The sequence below is a fragment of the Dicentrarchus labrax genome, unplaced genomic scaffold (genome assembly GCF_905237075.1).
Source record: "Dicentrarchus labrax unplaced genomic scaffold, dlabrax2021, whole genome shotgun sequence".
Taxonomy (NCBI): Eukaryota; Metazoa; Chordata; class Actinopteri; family Moronidae; genus Dicentrarchus; species Dicentrarchus labrax.
This window is the reverse complement of record NW_026136724.1, coordinates 19,287,084-19,304,538: the sequence shown is the minus strand read 5'-3', so window position 1 is coordinate 19,304,538 and position 17,455 is coordinate 19,287,084. Positions and strand designations below refer to the sequence as shown.

The window sequence follows — 17,455 nt, the reverse complement described above, 5'->3', positions numbered from 1 at the left end:
ATCTACTATTTTATGTATTTTATGTCATTTGTATGTAATAAATTGATCTTCGGTATGTAAAGACGTACATTTTCGAGGGACTTTGGTTCATTATTCAAGTAAATATTCAAGTACTTTCCAGAACTATCATATTAATACCACGGGTACAAAGTTTGGGAACCCCCGTACAGACCACGTGGAGTCTGATGAAAAGCTGATATGGGGCGTAAATGAGTGCTCATATCCACATTTCTGACTAATTGGCTTTGGATGGACACAAAGAAGATGCTGGATGAGCTGCTGACGCACTTCGCATTACACCGATTGGTTGGTTGCTCGGCCTGAACCGGGCCACGGCCTTTGTTGACCACCGGCGAAATATGCAAGCCAGTAACTTCCAAGCTTTTTAATTCCAGTTCTGCTTTCCACATGGTCGTCTACTCCCGACAATGGCTGCTTAATGGCCCATAAAAGGAAGAGAGGGACGGGCTGGAGGCATTCGCATACGACAAACGAACACTGGGGCGGTTTTGTGCTTTAAAAATGACGGTTTGTGGTGGTGATAAACTTCCCCCATGCAATGAACAGCATGAGACAATGAGAGCATGCTGCAGTGTGCCCCCCTGTGCTCAGTAATGGTACCAAAAAGAAAAGAAGAAGCATCCGTGGAAGGAAAACCGATGTTGGAAAACTGTTCTTTCCGCTCCGGGCCCATTTTGGGTCAAGCTCCACTGAACACAGCATGGCTTTGGCTTCTCTGTCTGCTGTGTAATCGGACCATGACCTGCTTTCTGTGCATCTGACCCGTGTGCAATAAGCAGCGAGCCAAATGAAACTATCTCACCTGTTCACTTTGTTCTGTCTGTCCCGGTTCAGTCATCGGAGAAGGAGAAAACTGCTCTTTCTCAGAGACCTAAACTCTTTTTAAACCTTCCCCCTGTTTCCAGTCTTTATGCTAAGCTAAGATAACCACCTGCTGGCTGTAGTGTTACAGCGTACAGACGTGACTGTGGTATCGATCTTCTTAGCTACCGTTTGGCAGAAGAAGAGCCTAAGCCAGGTTGCTTTCTATCCCTTAGAGGAAGTTAATTTAACTCAAAAAACTGCTTACATAAAAAGTTTTAGGTAAAAAAAAAGTTAAAAACATTATTGATCAAGTAGCTTTAGGGATTTTAAGTGACACTGACTTCATTTTGTCATTTTTATTTGTTCTGTGAAAACAAATCACGAATATATTTCTGTAACTAACTGTATAAACTAAGTTAGTGTCACTTAAAATGACTCGTAAAAGCTCCTTAAACAAGAATATTGAGTTTGTGTTACTGAAAATGTTCAGTATAATCTCTTTTAACAGCTGTTTTGAGTTAAAATAACATTACATTGCACTGTAATGCTAATTCACTAATTAGCACCACACAAAAAGAACTTCTGAGGCTGATGGGAATTACATCAGTTTTGCAGGCATTTGGCCTGATGGTGGCTCCAAAGGAAAAGTCAGAGGACCACCAAAGTTACAACAATCCATCCTGAGGGAGACATGAAGGTCTTTGTCAAATTTCACGGCAATCCGTCTGATAGTTGTCGAGATATTTCTCAATTCGGTCCGACATCGCCATCCCCCCAGTCATGCCGCTAGCGTTGTCAAACAGTGGACTCTTGCACACAGTTGGGGAGATTTGTGAGTCCCATGCTTTACACTTCCTGCAGTTCATCCACTCCACAGGCCCATTCAGTGTTAACTTCTGTCTCTCGGGCTCCACCGGGCAGCTCTCAGCTGTGTGCAGACTTCAAAGGGCCGTTTGGCATCAGACTGGAATGATCCGACTGCACTCTCCAACAAAGCCGTCTTCCTCCAACAGAAAGAGTTTGTAAAATCTGAGAGAATAAGACTCAAATTTAAAGGCAGCTGGTTCTTGTCCATAGTAAACTACAGGCTTCATTATTAATAGTCACATTATCCTCAATAAGTTAATGTCAGATAAATAACTTTAAAAAGTAACACTTAAATAAATAGCTGCTATTTTAGCCTACAAACATGGACAGATTGTAAGACAAGACCTAGACTCTCTTTTTATATATCTCACTGTAGTTGTTTTGTGTCTCTGTGGGGTCGTTCTTTTGTCTCTTTGTAGTCATTCTTAGTCTCTTGGTAATCGTTTTTTGTATCTGTGGTCAATTTTTGTCTCTTGGTGATTGTTTTGTGTCTCGTTGTGATTGTTTTGTGTCTTTTAGAGATCATTTGCGTCTCTTGTTGATCATTGTGATCATTTTTTGTGTCTTGGTGGTTGTTTTCTGTCTGTTGCTGATCACTTTTTGTCTTTTTGTGATTATTTTGGTATCTTTGTGGTCGTTTTATATCTCTTTCTGGTCCTTTTTCTTCTTTTTGTGGTTGTTTTCTGTCTCTTTGTGGTCATTCTGTGCCTCTTTATGGTTGTTTGGCATCTAATTTTAACAATTTTGCATCTTTTTGTGGTCATTTTTCATCTCTTGGTAATTGTTTTGTGTCTCTTTGAGATAATGTTTGTCTCTTGCTAATCACTTTTTGTCTTTTTGTGATTGTTTTGCTATCTTGGTTGTCATTTTGTGACTCTTTGTAGTTGTTTTACATCTCTTTCTGGTCCTTTTTCTTCTGTTTGTGGTCGTTTTTTGTCTCTTTGTGGTTATTTGGCATCTCATTTTGACCATTATGCATCTTTATGTGGTCATTTTCAGTCTCTTTGTGGTTGTTGGATCACTTCACACAGTGGCTCTGACATAACAAGTCACCTACCTATCACCCTCTGACTCTGGTACGTGGGACACAAGGGGATCAGGTTCCAGGAGGGGCCAGCACCATCCCTTTGGCCACCTCTCTGGCCCTGCCCCTGCTCCCAGTATACACCCACACACACATTGTTATCATGCCATCACTGACACGGTGACTGACTGACGGATTGGTTAATTACACGGAGGGCAGCTCAAAAAGGAGAGGGAAGAAAAATAGGCTAATGATGTAAGGACACGAGTATTTCAAACATGCCAAGAAAAGCTCTGGTGCAATTTCAGAGGAATTTTCTGACAGAACCCAGCCCTTTACTGTAGGAAGTTAGATGTTAGTTTTATTCAAAGTATCAGGTTTGAACTTGTCAGATACTTTAGTAACAGTTGAAGCGCAAGAAAAAAGAGTGAAACCTTCAGACTGTTTGCGCCTGGAGTGAAATAGCTGCCCAGACAGAGAGCCAGCGTGGCCCAGATATGACAGTCATCTCAGTTTTTAATCCTATACAGGTCAGGAGTTTTCTGGATAATTCACGTTAAAGTCTATGGAGCAGGTGTTGCACAAACAGTGTAGTTCAAATCAGGGCAGAGAGAGAGAGAGATTGACAGTGATGCTGCTTCAAAAGAGTAGAAATATGATTTAATTTACTTTGGACTTCACCTTACAGTGTATCACATCGCAAATCTTAAAATAATACATGTTATTATGATCTTAAAGTAATATATGGTCACTTTAAACTCACTCTTTTGGATCACAGACTTACTTTTAGTTGCTAGAAGTTAAAGGATTAGTCAATAAATCGATTGGCAACTATCGTGATAAACATTTAATTAATTTTTGATATAAAAATGCCAAACATTTCACGGTTCCAGCTTACTTAATGTGAGGATTTGCTGCTATTCCTTCATTATTTCCTATTATTTTAATTTACATTGAATAATTCTGAGCTTTGGAGTATTGTGAAGGTCACTTTGGGCTCTGGGTAACTGTAAGGGCATTTCTTACTATATTTTCCAATTTATTACAAAGAGAGAATCAAACAACTAATCACAGAAATAATCAGCATATTAATACATAATAGAAATAATCATTAGTTGCAGTATTATGCTCGACGTCAACCAACCAAATGCAGTTCATCATACAAAGTACTATTTTCTTTATGACTAAAAGTTGCACAATTGTTGTAAATGACAATAAAATAACTTGTTTTTACTTTTAATACTTAATAACATTTATCCAGATTATAGCATGATTTAATTTAAGTAAGGACTTTTACTTGTAATGGAGTATTTTCATACTCAAACACTACTCCCCAGTACAGTGAATTCCGCTGCGCTGTGAACCTCTCACCGCTAGGGGGCAGTGAGTAAAAAAAAAAAAAAAACCTGAAGACTCCTCCGAGGTTAAACGGTTGTACTTCCTGTTTGGCGGTAAAGCGTGTTCTGGGTTTGCGAAGTACAAACGTTATTGTGACGAACAGACACATAAATATAACGTTTATTGAATCCCAGACAGCGTATACAAAACAACAGAGATGGTGAGTGTGTGTCGTGAATGTTTTACGATCAGCTCCGTCGACGTTTCGCGGGATTTTGTTTCGTTTTCGCCGCGCTAGTTAGCATTAGCTGCGTTAGCGTCTCATTCGTAACTTAGCGTCAAGTGAATGAATGAATCCTTCACATTCACGCACACAGGCGGTATAATATGTAGAATATTTATACCTTATCTGCAACACGGTGAGTTTATTGCAGTCTTTCATTTGTAAAAGTGGAATTATGCCGCGTCCGGTCCGAGTTTGGCCCGATTAATGTAGAGAGAAAGTTACGCCAAACTCCATTCAAAAATCCGCTAATTTAGCAAACGCATGCTTAAATACGTTGTTGCTTGTTTGGGTTGCCTGGGCTCTACACCTCCTTATTGATTTACTGTTTGCTGCAAGCCGTACATCCACTATGAGCAAAAGGGTGCCAAAAATGTGTGTATAATTTAGGGATGTATTGTGTATACTGCCTTTAAAGTGATCTAATCTCCTTACGGCAGAAACACATTAACCGTTACATTACAGACAAACATCAAAACACACCTGCTCTTAAGAGAACTGTTGAATCCAACTGGTAAAATGCTTAGTGCCGAATTTATTATTGTATCATTGTACATCAGATAAGGTCATCTAATGAATATTTCCATTTGACATTTGTTGGTAAAATGCTAAACCACGTTTATTTCATTTGTTTTTTAAATTAGATTTGGCATGGGCTTTGTTTTTTTTTTTTTTTTTTAGAGAAGAACAACATTCTTTGGAACAATAACCAGATAATGTTGGCAAATGCTGTCACAATATACACACATATGCAATTATCTAATGCACTGTTAACCAACCTCATCCTTTGTCTCCACAGAGTTTACCTCTGAACCCAAAGCCATTCCTGAACGGCCTCACAGGCAAGCCAGTGATGGTGAAACTGAAGTGGGGTATGGAGTACAAGGGCTACCTGGTGTCTGTGGATGGATACATGAACATGCAGGTCAGAGGGCAGTTTATAGTACTGTGTGCAGGGTGGGAAATTAGCATCAGCCACCAGCCAAATCCTGGTGAAATATGAAAGTAACTGGTAGATTTTAGACAGAAGAAAGTTAATTTCCTGCCTTGAGTGTATGCCGTGCTCCACGAACCCCGATATGTGTCATCCTTGCTTGCACGGAGACAACATGGCTTTGTAGATTCTGTTTTTATTTCTGTTTATTACACATTTTTGTAGAGTAGACTGTGTGAGTGGACACATGTTCGTCCTTTGTTCTGCAGTATAACTTCTGTATTTAATTTAATCTTTAATCTTAATTTAACTGTGCTCAAACGCCCTCGTGTGCAGCGTCTTGACCTTTTTTATACTCCCATGTTTCCCTCACAGCTGGCAAACACAGAAGAGTATGTGGATGGAGCATTGGCGGGGCATCTCGGTGAAGTGCTTATCAGGTACGTTGTTAACCTAAAACATCGTCTCATAACCAGCTCAGTAGACTCTCCTCTTTTAAAATGAATACCTACATTTTACATTCATCAGTCCCTCTAGGAAGTTGCAATGTTACAACAATTAACACAAGTTCAACCAATCCCTGTAAATTCTGAAAAAGAGACATTTTCATGCAGGAAAGTACAATAATAGGTCAGATTGGTTAATTGTTGCAATCACAACGTCCTGGAGGGACTGAAAATCAATTGTTTTCTACTTGAATAAGTTGCAAATATGTTTTGATTGTCACTTTCTCACAATTTCATTGCAAAAAAAGATGGAAAACATTAACATTTTTAGAAAAGTTGCAGCTTAATCACACATTTTAGGCTGCAACAAAACCTGGAGGGAGTGACTTATTACTGTTAAATAATGTTATTTAACAAATAATGCTTCTTTTAAAACATCACACAACAAAGTCCAAACATCTGGCTGCTCAAAAGCAGAATCAGATTAGTTTTTAGTAGATTAGTGAATGTTATCCTTTTGGCCTCAAGCCTTAAGATTCCTAACTACCTAAACTCACCTGTGTTAATAATTAACATGTAATATAAAAGAATCAGAGGAGCTGTACATGACCCCCCGACCCCATCGTGCTTCTGTCTCTCCCCCCCCACCCCCTCGCAGCCAGTTGTGGCACTGAGCCGTGTGCTAACAGGTGTGTTTCTCACCCACAGGTGCAATAACGTTTTGTACATCAGAGGCGTAGAAGAGGAGGAAGAAGACGGAGAGATGAGGGAGTGATCCGGCCCGTCGTTCTGAGTGTGACTGTACCTCGTAGTTGAGTTTGATGTGTGTTTGCGTTTTCACCATGTGAAACAAATGAACTCTTTGGGGGGAAACTTTTGGTTGTTTTTCAAGCAGTTTTGAAAATGATTTTTTTTTTTTTTTTTTTACTGTATGTGAAGCCCATTTTATGTTGTAACGTTGTGATACAGACACAATAAATGATTATACACTTTCTTAAACCTGATTGTTGTGGGGGTTTTTTTGTGTGTGATATCTAATTAAAGGAGCAAATTCCCCTTAAATCCACTCAAATGTCTGTGATGTGTGTGTGTGTGGCGAAAGCTCCGCCTCTCTCTCTCTCTGCACTTTAAACTCTCCTGGACAAATATTTGCCTGTTCCCAAACCAGTCAGAAACCATTCACTCTGAAGTGTCTCTGCTCTGGGTGAATCAAAATGTCCAGTAATCACAGACTGCTGGTGAAGAACGCCAAACAGGTGGTTCTGATCTGCAACGATGGGGAGAAATACCTGACCAAACACGCGATGCAAAATCTGTGTGTGGTTGAAAATGGGAGCGTAGTCATAGGAAGGTAAGTTTAAGATCAACTGGACAGATATTGCTTCATACCTGCAGACCAAATCAATCACAACTGGAGACTTCTTTGTTACAATTTGCGTTAGAGAAGAAATGTGACTCAACCAGCATTATATCTCTTATATAGCTGTACTTCATACCTGCATATTTAATGTCAGCACAGCTCTGGTTGATCTGCATGTTAAGGTTTATTTTCCTTCAGCACTGGACTCATGTGAAACAATGCACAATGATGACCCCTACAGGCCGTAGTGACTCATTACACACCAGAAAACTAAAGTATTTTAAGGATGCGTTATTTTATTGTGTTTTAATGTGTCATTATTCAACTAATTACCACTTTTTACTTTAACTCTCTAACATTGTATGTTTTAAATATTGGCAGTGGTGGAAAAAGTATTCAGTATTATTAATATAGTGTTTGTATCACACATTGTGCAGTAAAGTAGTTCCAGCCAGTGTTTTATTATTGTATAGGATGTTTTTGGATTAATATTACAGCTGCATTAATGTGAATGTTGCAGCTGTAGATGTTCATTTTAACTATTTAATATATTTGTAGTTTATTCTTTCTCTAGCCTGTTTTCAGCCTTGTGACGATGCATTTCCTAGCTAATTCAAAAGGGTTTTTAAACAGTTAATTTAGCTTAATAAGTATTCGAATCCTTTACTTACTAGTAACTGAAGCGATCAGACAAATGTATTGGAATAAAAAGTGCGATATAACACTGAAGTACAGTAGTTGAGTATATATTTACCACGTTACATCCCACTACTGAATATTGGTGGATACTTTGGTTCCTGATCATTTACTCTAATACTATCTGTCTAATATTTATTTAACGTGCAGTTTGTCCTGAGGGTGGCCTTAGAGGAAATGTCATGTTACAAAAAGGTTTATCCTCTGGGGCGCCTGGGAGCTCATCTGGTAGAGTGTGCACAAAGGCTGAGTCCTCTACAGCTGCCTCTATCAAATAAAGTCAATCAAAGACCAAAATCATCCTGTGTGGCTATTTTAAACCATCTCAGACTCCTTCCATTAGTCTAAACTGTAAAACCTTTACTGTACGTTGATTTAGTTTACTTTAAAACTCATTTCTTCATGCAGTGATGGGCTGATTGAAGCTGTGGGGCCTGCAGAAGTCATCAGAGCGCAGTATTCAGAAGCATCCTTTGATAAAGTGATTGATGCTACAGGAATGTGTGTCCTGCCTGGTGAGTTTTTATGGTTATCAGCTCAGCACAAGCCAACATGCAAGTTGTATTTTTGGATATAATATCAGAGATGAGCATTTCAAGAAGCTTCTTGTTTCAGGGTTGGTTGATGCCCACACCCATCCAGTCTGGGCTGGTGACAGAGTGCATGAGTTTGCAATGAAGGTAAGTCTATTTTTCACTATTTTATTTAACCCTACTTTCACAACTGCGGCTTAAAGTTCAATGAAATGTGTGTTGCAGCTGGCGGGCGCCACCTACATGGACGTGCACCGGGCCGGCGGAGGGATCCACTTCACGGTGGAGCACACTCGAGCTGCCAGGTCCTCGGAGCTGCTGGCCTCCCTCCGCAGCAGGCTGGTCCGGATGCAGCGAGCAGGCACCACCCTGGTGGAGTGTAAGAGCGGGTACGGCCTGGAGCTGCAGACTGAGCTCAAGATGCTGGAGGTGATCGAGGAGGCCCGACGCACCTTGCCCATCAACATCTCCTCAACCTACTGCGGAGCCCACGCAGTGCCCAAGTATGCTCAAGGGATCTCAGTTCACATCACATTGCTGTAAATTAATCTTTACCATTCTTCTCTGTCCTTCTTTCAGAGGGAAGACGGTTGCAGAAGCCACAGAGGACATCCTGCAGGTTCAGCTGCCCCGGCTGAAAGAGCAGATGTCTGCTGGGAGTCTCAGAGTCGACAACATCGACGTGTTCTGTGAGCAGGGAGTGTTTGACCTGAGCTCCACTCGCTCCATCCTGCAGGCCGGCAAAGACATGGGCCTCAACATCAACTTCCACGGAGATGAGCTTCATCCCATGAACTCAGCCCAGGTACTCCTAAAGAACTGTCTTTACTGGTTGTTTGGACACCTGGAGGTCAAAGGAAATGACGTATTGTTTCTCTAATATTTTGTGCACCATGTTTCTGTCAGTGAGGATAAAATACATTGTAGAAACATCACAGCATCACAGCTCCGTGGCCTCAGCTGTAAACAGGATTAATGGGAGGGATTTCTGGAGGAAACAACCCTAAATGAGCAATTTATCCAGAACATAGGACATCATTTGTTATTTAATTAATATTTTTTAATCAAATAATCATTTGGGAAAAAGTTCTGAATGCCAAAGGTGTCTTTAAGTGGATATTTTTGATGCTGCTAAATGTTTGAATTCATCAGAAATGTTGGTTAACACAGGAGAGCAGCAAATAACAGATATTTTCATTATCAGTTAAACTGCAGAATTTTATATTTAATAGTTATTTGGTATATAAAGCACTGTGTGTGTGTGTGTGTGTGTGTGTGTGTGTGTGTGTGTGTGTCAGCTGGGCGCCGAGCTCGGAGCTTTAGCCATCAGTCACCTGGAGGAGGTCACAGACGAGGGGATCGCTGCCATGGCAACAGCAAGAACCGCTGCCGTCCTCCTGCCGACTACAGCTTACATCCTACGGTACTGTAACACTAGGGGTTGAATGTAACATTTACTCAAGTACTGTGCTCAATGAGTTACTAGTTACTAAATTACAATGAAACTACCGAACAGCATGTACAAAATGTATTGTTTGAGTAATTTCTTATGAAAAAATATCCTCCTAACTTCCTAAATGTGAGGATTTGTTGCTTTTCCTTTTAATAATTTTAATGCAGTTTAAAATATATTAGTATATATGAATATAGCCAATGTTCTGTATCAATACTTTTAATTCAAACCCTTTTAAAGCTCTGGGTTTCAGGGGCCAACACAGGTTCCTCAAGTGCGTTATGGGGGGCCTCCAGCAAAAGGGGGAGTATAATAATTGAACTTTTATCATATTTTAGATTCCAGTTTGATCATTTGCTGTGAAGACGTTATAATCTTCAAACCTTAAAGTAAAAATGAGGTCTCTTCCTCCTTCCTTAAGAATAAAATCCTCTCAAATTAGGGATCTGTGGTCTAACGTGCATCTATTGCACGTTGACATAAAAAAGTTTGAGAAACCCTGCTTTAAAGTGCATTTTCCTCATTATACTGAGTATTTTTACAGTGCTTTAGTATATCTCTGATCTGTGTAACACTAACAAGAACTCACCCCTCATATAGCTGTGAGTTGTCTAATAATCTGTGTGTGTGTGTTAGGCTGCCCCAGCCTCGGGCCAGAGACATGTTGGACGCTGGAGTAATTGTTGCCCTCGGCAGCGACTTCAACCCCAACGCGTACTGCTGCTCCATGGTGAGTGCAACGGGAGAGGTGTCAGGGTGAAAAGCAGAGGAATGTTGCATGATGGTTACAACTCATCCCACGTCTTTGTCCTGTCCACCTTCCTCAGCCGATAGTCATGCACCTGGCCTGTGTCAATATGAGGATGTCCATGCCCGAGGCTTTGGTCGCGGCCACCATCAATGCAGCCTACGCCCTCGGGCGCTCGCACACACACGGCTCCCTGGAGGTCAACAAACACGGAGACCTGCTGGTCCTCAACGCCACACGGTAAATAATATTATTTATACACACAGAAAGTATTCTTTTGTCCTGTTTGTGTGTGTCTGGATCTGTGGATTTTATTTCTATTGTGAGAGATACCTTTGTGTGTTTATTGTCAGGTTTGGTGGTGAAAGGTACATTTACTCAAGTACTTTTAGGCACTGTACTTGTACTGGTAGCTAGAGTTATTTTTCAGATTAAAAAGGTAAATATGTACATGCAAAAGGTGATTAAAATTGGTATTATATTAACCCTACAACAGTAAAATACTGCGCACACGAATGTATCAGTAATAATAATCCAATAATAGGTAATAGTTTAACACTTACTTCTAGAAATACAAGACTTTTACAGTATATTTACAATGCAGTGTTGCTTCTTTTACTTATATACATCTGCCACCACTGGTACGGTTTCATGCTGAATATTATTTTATGGCATTGCTACAACTTTAGGAGAAAAGAGAGAGATATGAGGGAGACAGGACGCCTCCAGTTTCATGTTTTATCAATAAAAGCACATTACTGTTAATGTGGAAGAACTATTTTGTTTGAAGAAAACTTCTCATTTACATCATATAGTCAATCCAAAACAGAGCTGGTTTTCTTTTGTCATGTAAATGATGTTAAGAAAAGTTCCCAAAGTTAATTTAATATTAACATTGTGCTGCTGACATCCTATGTTTGACCATAAATTGCTGTTTTACAACGTGTTTAAATGACTTTTTAATCATTGTTTCGCCATCCAGGTTGAATGTGAACACATATTTTTAATGATACACAATGTTATAGGATGTCTCATACAAATAAAACATAATATACCATGCAGAATCAACTGACGGGACTTCAGCAACTAAAATAAAGGTTCAACTATAAGCAGTGTTAATGTCGTATAATAGTTGGTGTAGACACGACAGCACCAGCTTGTCTCAGTGTTTCATTACAAACGACACACCTTTAGTATTCACTCTTTGATAACTGCATGTCTTTGTGTGTTTATCTGAAATATCTGTGTGTAAAACAGAGCCTCTGCTTTATGTTTTATTGCAGATGGGAGCATCTGATTTACCAGCTGGGGGGACATCAGGAGCTAATCCGTTACGTTGTCATTAAAGGCAACGTCGTCTATGATAATGAGAAAACCGTGGACTTATAACACAGAAACTAACTGCTGATTAATTCAGATTAGAGAAGAGGTCATTAATAATACTGATGGATAACGACAACGTGTGTTCAGCTGAGATTTAAAAGGAAAATACTTTTTTAAAAATGCATCTAGAAACAGGAATTAAAATATATATTTTTTTGTCATTTTTTAATCACATCATCCATGACAAACGTGGACTAATTCAGTTTGCCATTAAACATTTTATCTTCATGTTTTTGGGGCACAAATGTTAACATATGAACTTAAGGGGCAAGAGTCAGCTCACATTTTGGCCTGAGAACGTCTTGTTGTTGGCCGTGCATTTACATTTCATCATCACAAAGCTCTAAATACATTCACATCCATTCAAAACCGCTGAAATGGTTTAATTTACAACCACGCAAGTAGGTTTTAAATTGCATAAAGAGAAGAAGTTCCCGAATCTGACCCACAGCCTCTTCAGAGAGATATCGCCGTCTGCTGCGGGCGCCATCGTCACCTCGAAGCTCTCAGCGTTCTGCGACACTGAGGAGAAGACAGAGAGGAAGAAGAAATAGTTACTAGAATATGTTGTGTTCATTTATTGTGTCTATTTGGATATATTGGAACTTATTACCGATTCCTGAAAAGAGGGGGATGCTTTGTTGATGGGTCATCTGGTCGTACTTTAGGTTCTCAGGTCTGTAAATTGGGTGGCCTAAACACTGGAAACATCTCTCAATATAATGCAGTCCAGTTCAACACCACTGTGGACCACAACCTCCATAATAAACATGTATTTTAATCATTACCTTTCACACAAAACTCAACATTATCGTCTTTGTGTACCGAATAAATTCTATTGTACCAAGTGTTTGATCAAAAGTATTTAAATACACTTGAAATCAGCAAAATGGATGTGTCATTTATTCATAAACACCCCAGTTTTGCACGTCGTCATTGCCTCAGTTTTTGAGACGGTGTGTGCAGTCAGCAAGTCTCCATCTGTGGAGATACAAAGGTCCAGGGTTGAATCCCCAGGTGGCCATGTCCTACTTTCGAGCACGCGGCTAAATGTCAACACCACCACCACCACCGTGGGCCTTTCACCCAAAGAGTACACCCAACCTTTACAGTTCAAACTCAGTGGTTAACGTTTAACTCCTTTAAAACCCGGGGATTCCTACCAACACAGGCGAGTCCATGAGCAAAATCAGAGGCGATTTTTGTTACTTAAATAATATTTGATGCAGTACTATCAGGTTTTAAATCGGTGTCAACAGAAAATACATTGGAAAAATAAATCTCTCTTAAGCCCCTGAGCCCTGTGACATTGAATACTACCTAATTTATAGTAACAAATATATTTAATAACAAATATATTTATCACTAAGTATATTTTAAATTTCACATTTATTTATTTTTCACATTTTAACTAAAATAAATATCAAAAAAGGTTTGGGTCTTACGTCGGGCTACGTGTTGACGTCACCGCGTCCGGAAGTGAGAGTTGGGGGGGAGGTGAAAGGACGCAGGGAATCGAACATGGCTCGCAGGTTGCTGTGCAGCGCTGTCGGTGTGTTTCAGCTCAGCAGGACAGCAACACGAACGACAGGACCTCGTCTCTACTCTCAGACTCAACCGGAGCCGCTGACCGTGAGACAGCAGGACAACGGGATAAGGTGCAGTAACCAAATGTGTCCGTCCCGGAACTGTTGTTCTCAGGTGCGCTCAGGTAGAGACAGCGTGGTGCACACAGCTGGTACCTGCACTGAGGGGGGGGTCTGCTGGTTGCCACTGTTATATTACTTTACATCCTTTTTATTTTATTTTAATCCAGTCAAAGACATCCTAATTATTTAATTGAATCTAATTAATTAGGTGTATTTACTTTAATAATACAATACAATACACAATACACGCCCATTCCACTCTCTGTTATTTATAATATAGCTTTATTTTGGGCAGCATTAATTATTTGACAGCTATGATTACTAGTTACAGATTAAAATTTGATGTATTTATGTGGTTTAATTCCCTTTTTGGTATATTAAAATGTATAAATAGTGAATGCATGTTTTTTAGTGTATTCATTTCAAGTTAATGTAAACTTTTGGTAAGTGTATAGTCTTAATCTGCAATGTATCTAATGCAGGAATTATCTTAAAGTCTCCCAAAATAAAAATAGTCAGGTACAGCACCAGATAAATGTCTGTATGCCTAGATATAAAAAGTATTGTGTTAGTTAGTAAAACTCTTATTGCACTATATGTATATCTTTATAAACAGCTAAAGCAAATTACGACATTGTTACATTACACAATGTACGGTACATTCAAGGAAGTGGGACATAATATCTCTGGCGCAACAGGTTATACAAGTTAGATTGTAAAGTTGTGTTAAATCTTTGGACTAAGCCTGTGATAGTGATAATATTTACTAGTGTCTGTAGCACTCAGTACGGAGTTAAAGTGACTCTACTGCAGTTCATTCTTACCTTTTTATTCAGCTCCTGCATTGGTTGTGCACAGTGTCACAGCAACGTTTGGTGAAAGAGGACAAAACACAAACTTTAGAGAAACTTCTGCTCAAATACTCAAAATGCCACCACTCTAAAATGTTAATGTGACATCTTTTTCTCTTCTTCCAGGAGAATAATATTGAACAATCCCAAGAAGAGGAATGCTCTGTCTCTGTCCATGCTGGAATCCCTCAGAGAAAACATCCTAACTGATGTGGACAGTGATGATCTCAGGGTTATCATCATATCAGGTAGGTATTTATTGGAAGTGTGTGTGATGGAGAGAGAAAGATGCTATATTAGTTTAACTTCATAATGTGTGTGTGTGTCTGTGTGTGTGTGTCAGCCAAAGGTCCAGTGTTTTCCTCTGGACACGACCTTAAGGAGCTGACGTCCACTCAGGGCAGAGACTATCACACGAAGGTGTTTCACACCTGTTCAGAGGTTAGTTTCTTAGTTTGTCTTTTCTTTCTTTCTCTCTCTTCCTCCCTCTTTTTCTCTCTCACACACTACATTAGTCGATGTCACCGCCTCTTATCGACTATTTATGAGTGCATTCGGCTCTTTTGTGCTTTCAGATAATGACTCTCGTACAGGACATACCTGTTCCAGTGATCGCCATGGTGAATGGCGTTGCCACGGCGGCTGGTTGCCAGCTTGTTGCAAGCTGTGACATTGCCGTGGCGACGGAGAAGTCCACCTTTGCCACCCCGGGTGTCAACGTGGGTCTGTTCTGCTCGACGCCGGCGGTGGCCATCGGCAGAGCTGTGCCGAGGAAGGTAGGAGATAAACGCCGGGAGGACTTCGGCAGAAAGCACTCGTCTATTTTATCATTTTTTAGGTGTAAATGACTATCTTATTTATTGTTTTTTACCAGGTTGCCATGGAGATGCTGTTCACAGGGACTCCCATCTCAGCCCATGATGCTTTGCTGCACGGTCTGGTCAGTAAGGTGGTGCCAGAGGAGCGACTGGAGGAGGAGACACTGGCCATCGCCCGGCGGGTTTGTCAGGCCAGCCGACCTGTTGTAGCCATCGGCAAGGCCACCTTCCAAAGGTGAGAGTTCTCCGGACCACAGACAGAAACACTTTTCACCTTTTTCCGTGTGGTTCTCGAGGTTCTTTAAGGTCCAAGGATGCTTGAGAGGTCAAGATTAAGAGAAGAGTTAGCTGGAGTTATTAGAATGTTTTAAGGGCAAAATATTCTCCTAACCATTCTCCATTATAATCAGGATTCCTCACGTTAAATAATCCTTTGTTTCCTCCAAAGACAAATGGCTCAAGGTCGAGATGCAGCGTACGCCACAGCCTCCAAGGTGATGGTTGACAACTTGGCTCTGAGAGACGGACAGGAGGGGATCCGGGCCTTCATAGAGAAACGCAAACCAGTGTGGAGCCACAAAGCAGAAAAAGCCCACGACTGATGGACTGATGTTGGATCACTGCAATGATCTAGTGATTATCCTGACGGGTGCACTGGGGTGGAATAATTAACACCAGTCCCCCAAAGCCAATGTATGAGCTATGCTACAAGTAAAATGAATAATTAATAACTTACGAGATGACAATGATTGTTTGAATTGTTGACTTTCACCACGAGGATTCCCTTTCTGCTGAGGCTAAAGACACAAAGTTGAGCCATCGTGTGCCTTAAAAGCTGCAGTGTGGAGCAGGAAATACACTGTTACCACCCAGAGGACTCAAGATGTTTAATGACATAGCGGACTCATAAAGCTAATGGAGAATGAATGCTGCTCTTTGTATTTGTATAGTGTTAAACCCTATATAGGTTACACATTGGTAGAAATGATGTCCAGCATGTTATCTGGGCAAGAAGACGATCAACACAAAAGATAAACAGATGTGTTAGAAAATATCTGGGTCTTTAATACAATGTCAAAGTTACAAGTATGTGTATATGTAAAAGTACAGATAGGCAATATTTAATTAAAATACTTCCACTCTGGAACTTAGTTGAGGTCCTATAAACTATAAATTTCACAATAAAACACCACAAAATACAAGAAATTGAGGTCATATTGTTCTGTTTTCTTATAAAATAGACTTGCATCAACACTTCTTTTTGACATTTCTTTCGGTTTCATTTAAACATTTGGAGCTGAAGTAATCCAACTTTTCAATGTGCGTATGTAATAACATTCAGGTTGTTTTTGTTTTTATTTACAAACAGGTAAACATACACAATACATAAACAAACAATGGACTGACGGGAATAATAAATGAGTTAAATCAATTATACAAGGTAAATTAAAGTTTGGATTGCTTTCTTATTTTTACAGTAAAGTAATTTACTGTATTGTTTGATTTTTCTTTCAAAATAAAATAAAAAAAAGAGGCTGTATAATTGGAAACTTTATATTTTGTGGATGTGGATATAATAATATATTTTCATATAAAATGGTAAAATTAGAAACAACATACCTGGAAATAAAAGCATAAATATAATTTAGGTTCTCCTCCCGCGGAAACTCTTAGTTAACATTGGGCTTATTTAATGTAAATAAAACACTTTGTAAAGCATCAAAAGGTTGTAAATATTATATATTACATAACTTAACGATGAGCCAACAGTAGCTTGTAATTGAGATAGTTTTATGTTCTTTTTGAATCTATTCTTTTAGCATGAAAAATGTGAGATGCTTTTTAAAATTGTAAAAAAATAATAATTAAATCCCCATTTTTACTTAATGTAACTGTAATTTGATTACTTCTTCCCCCCCCTGTAACTGTAATGGATTACTGTATCTGATGGAGTTTAGGAAGGCAGAGAGAAGATAAATCAGACGTTTAACTGTAAATTTAATATCTATTTAAAGAGGTTTAAGGAGGTTGTGATGGACATTTATCACCATTTTCTCTTATTTTACATCATTTCTGACTGATTAATTGATAAAGGAAACATTGTAATATTGTCTATGGATAAGAAGCTTCTTTACTTGTATTTTAATGTAGATGGAAACATGTTTGTTGTATAGATTTAGGATGGCAACAGCAGTGACACTCCCTGTCTGATATTAAATTATGAGTTAGGTTTCTTTCAATTTCTTG

At 39.5% G+C, this 17,455-nt stretch overlaps 3 protein-coding genes across 3 annotated transcripts; all 3 read left to right on the top strand.

Moving 5' to 3' along the window:
• Positions 1-4,117: 4,117 nt before the first annotated feature.
• Positions 4,118-6,716, top strand: snrpf (small nuclear ribonucleoprotein polypeptide F). The gene is made up of 4 exons (XM_051392999.1): positions 4,118-4,274; positions 5,137-5,262; positions 5,647-5,711; positions 6,426-6,716. The coding sequence occupies exons 1-4, from the start codon at positions 4,272-4,274 to the stop codon at positions 6,490-6,492; spliced, it is 261 nt and encodes an 86-aa protein (XP_051248959.1). The 5' UTR covers positions 4,118-4,271; the 3' UTR covers positions 6,493-6,716.
• Positions 6,717-6,877: 161 nt separating this feature from the next.
• Positions 6,878-12,780, top strand: amdhd1 (amidohydrolase domain containing 1). Its single transcript, XM_051392997.1, has 9 exons — positions 6,878-7,068; positions 8,182-8,288; positions 8,389-8,453; positions 8,532-8,809; positions 8,886-9,111; positions 9,605-9,729; positions 10,396-10,489; positions 10,587-10,747; positions 11,791-12,780. Exons 1-9 carry the CDS (start codon positions 6,932-6,934, stop codon positions 11,894-11,896), a joined length of 1,299 nt encoding a protein of 432 aa, XP_051248957.1. The 5' UTR covers positions 6,878-6,931; the 3' UTR covers positions 11,897-12,780.
• Positions 12,781-13,362: 582 nt separating this feature from the next.
• On the top strand, positions 13,363-16,414 carry echdc3 (enoyl CoA hydratase domain containing 3). The gene is made up of 6 exons (XM_051392998.1): positions 13,363-13,548; positions 14,517-14,638; positions 14,734-14,831; positions 14,966-15,166; positions 15,265-15,443; positions 15,657-16,414. The coding sequence occupies exons 1-6, from the start codon at positions 13,412-13,414 to the stop codon at positions 15,808-15,810; spliced, it is 891 nt and encodes a 296-aa protein (XP_051248958.1). The 5' UTR covers positions 13,363-13,411; the 3' UTR covers positions 15,811-16,414.
• The last annotated feature ends 1,041 nt before the right edge of the window (positions 16,415-17,455 follow it).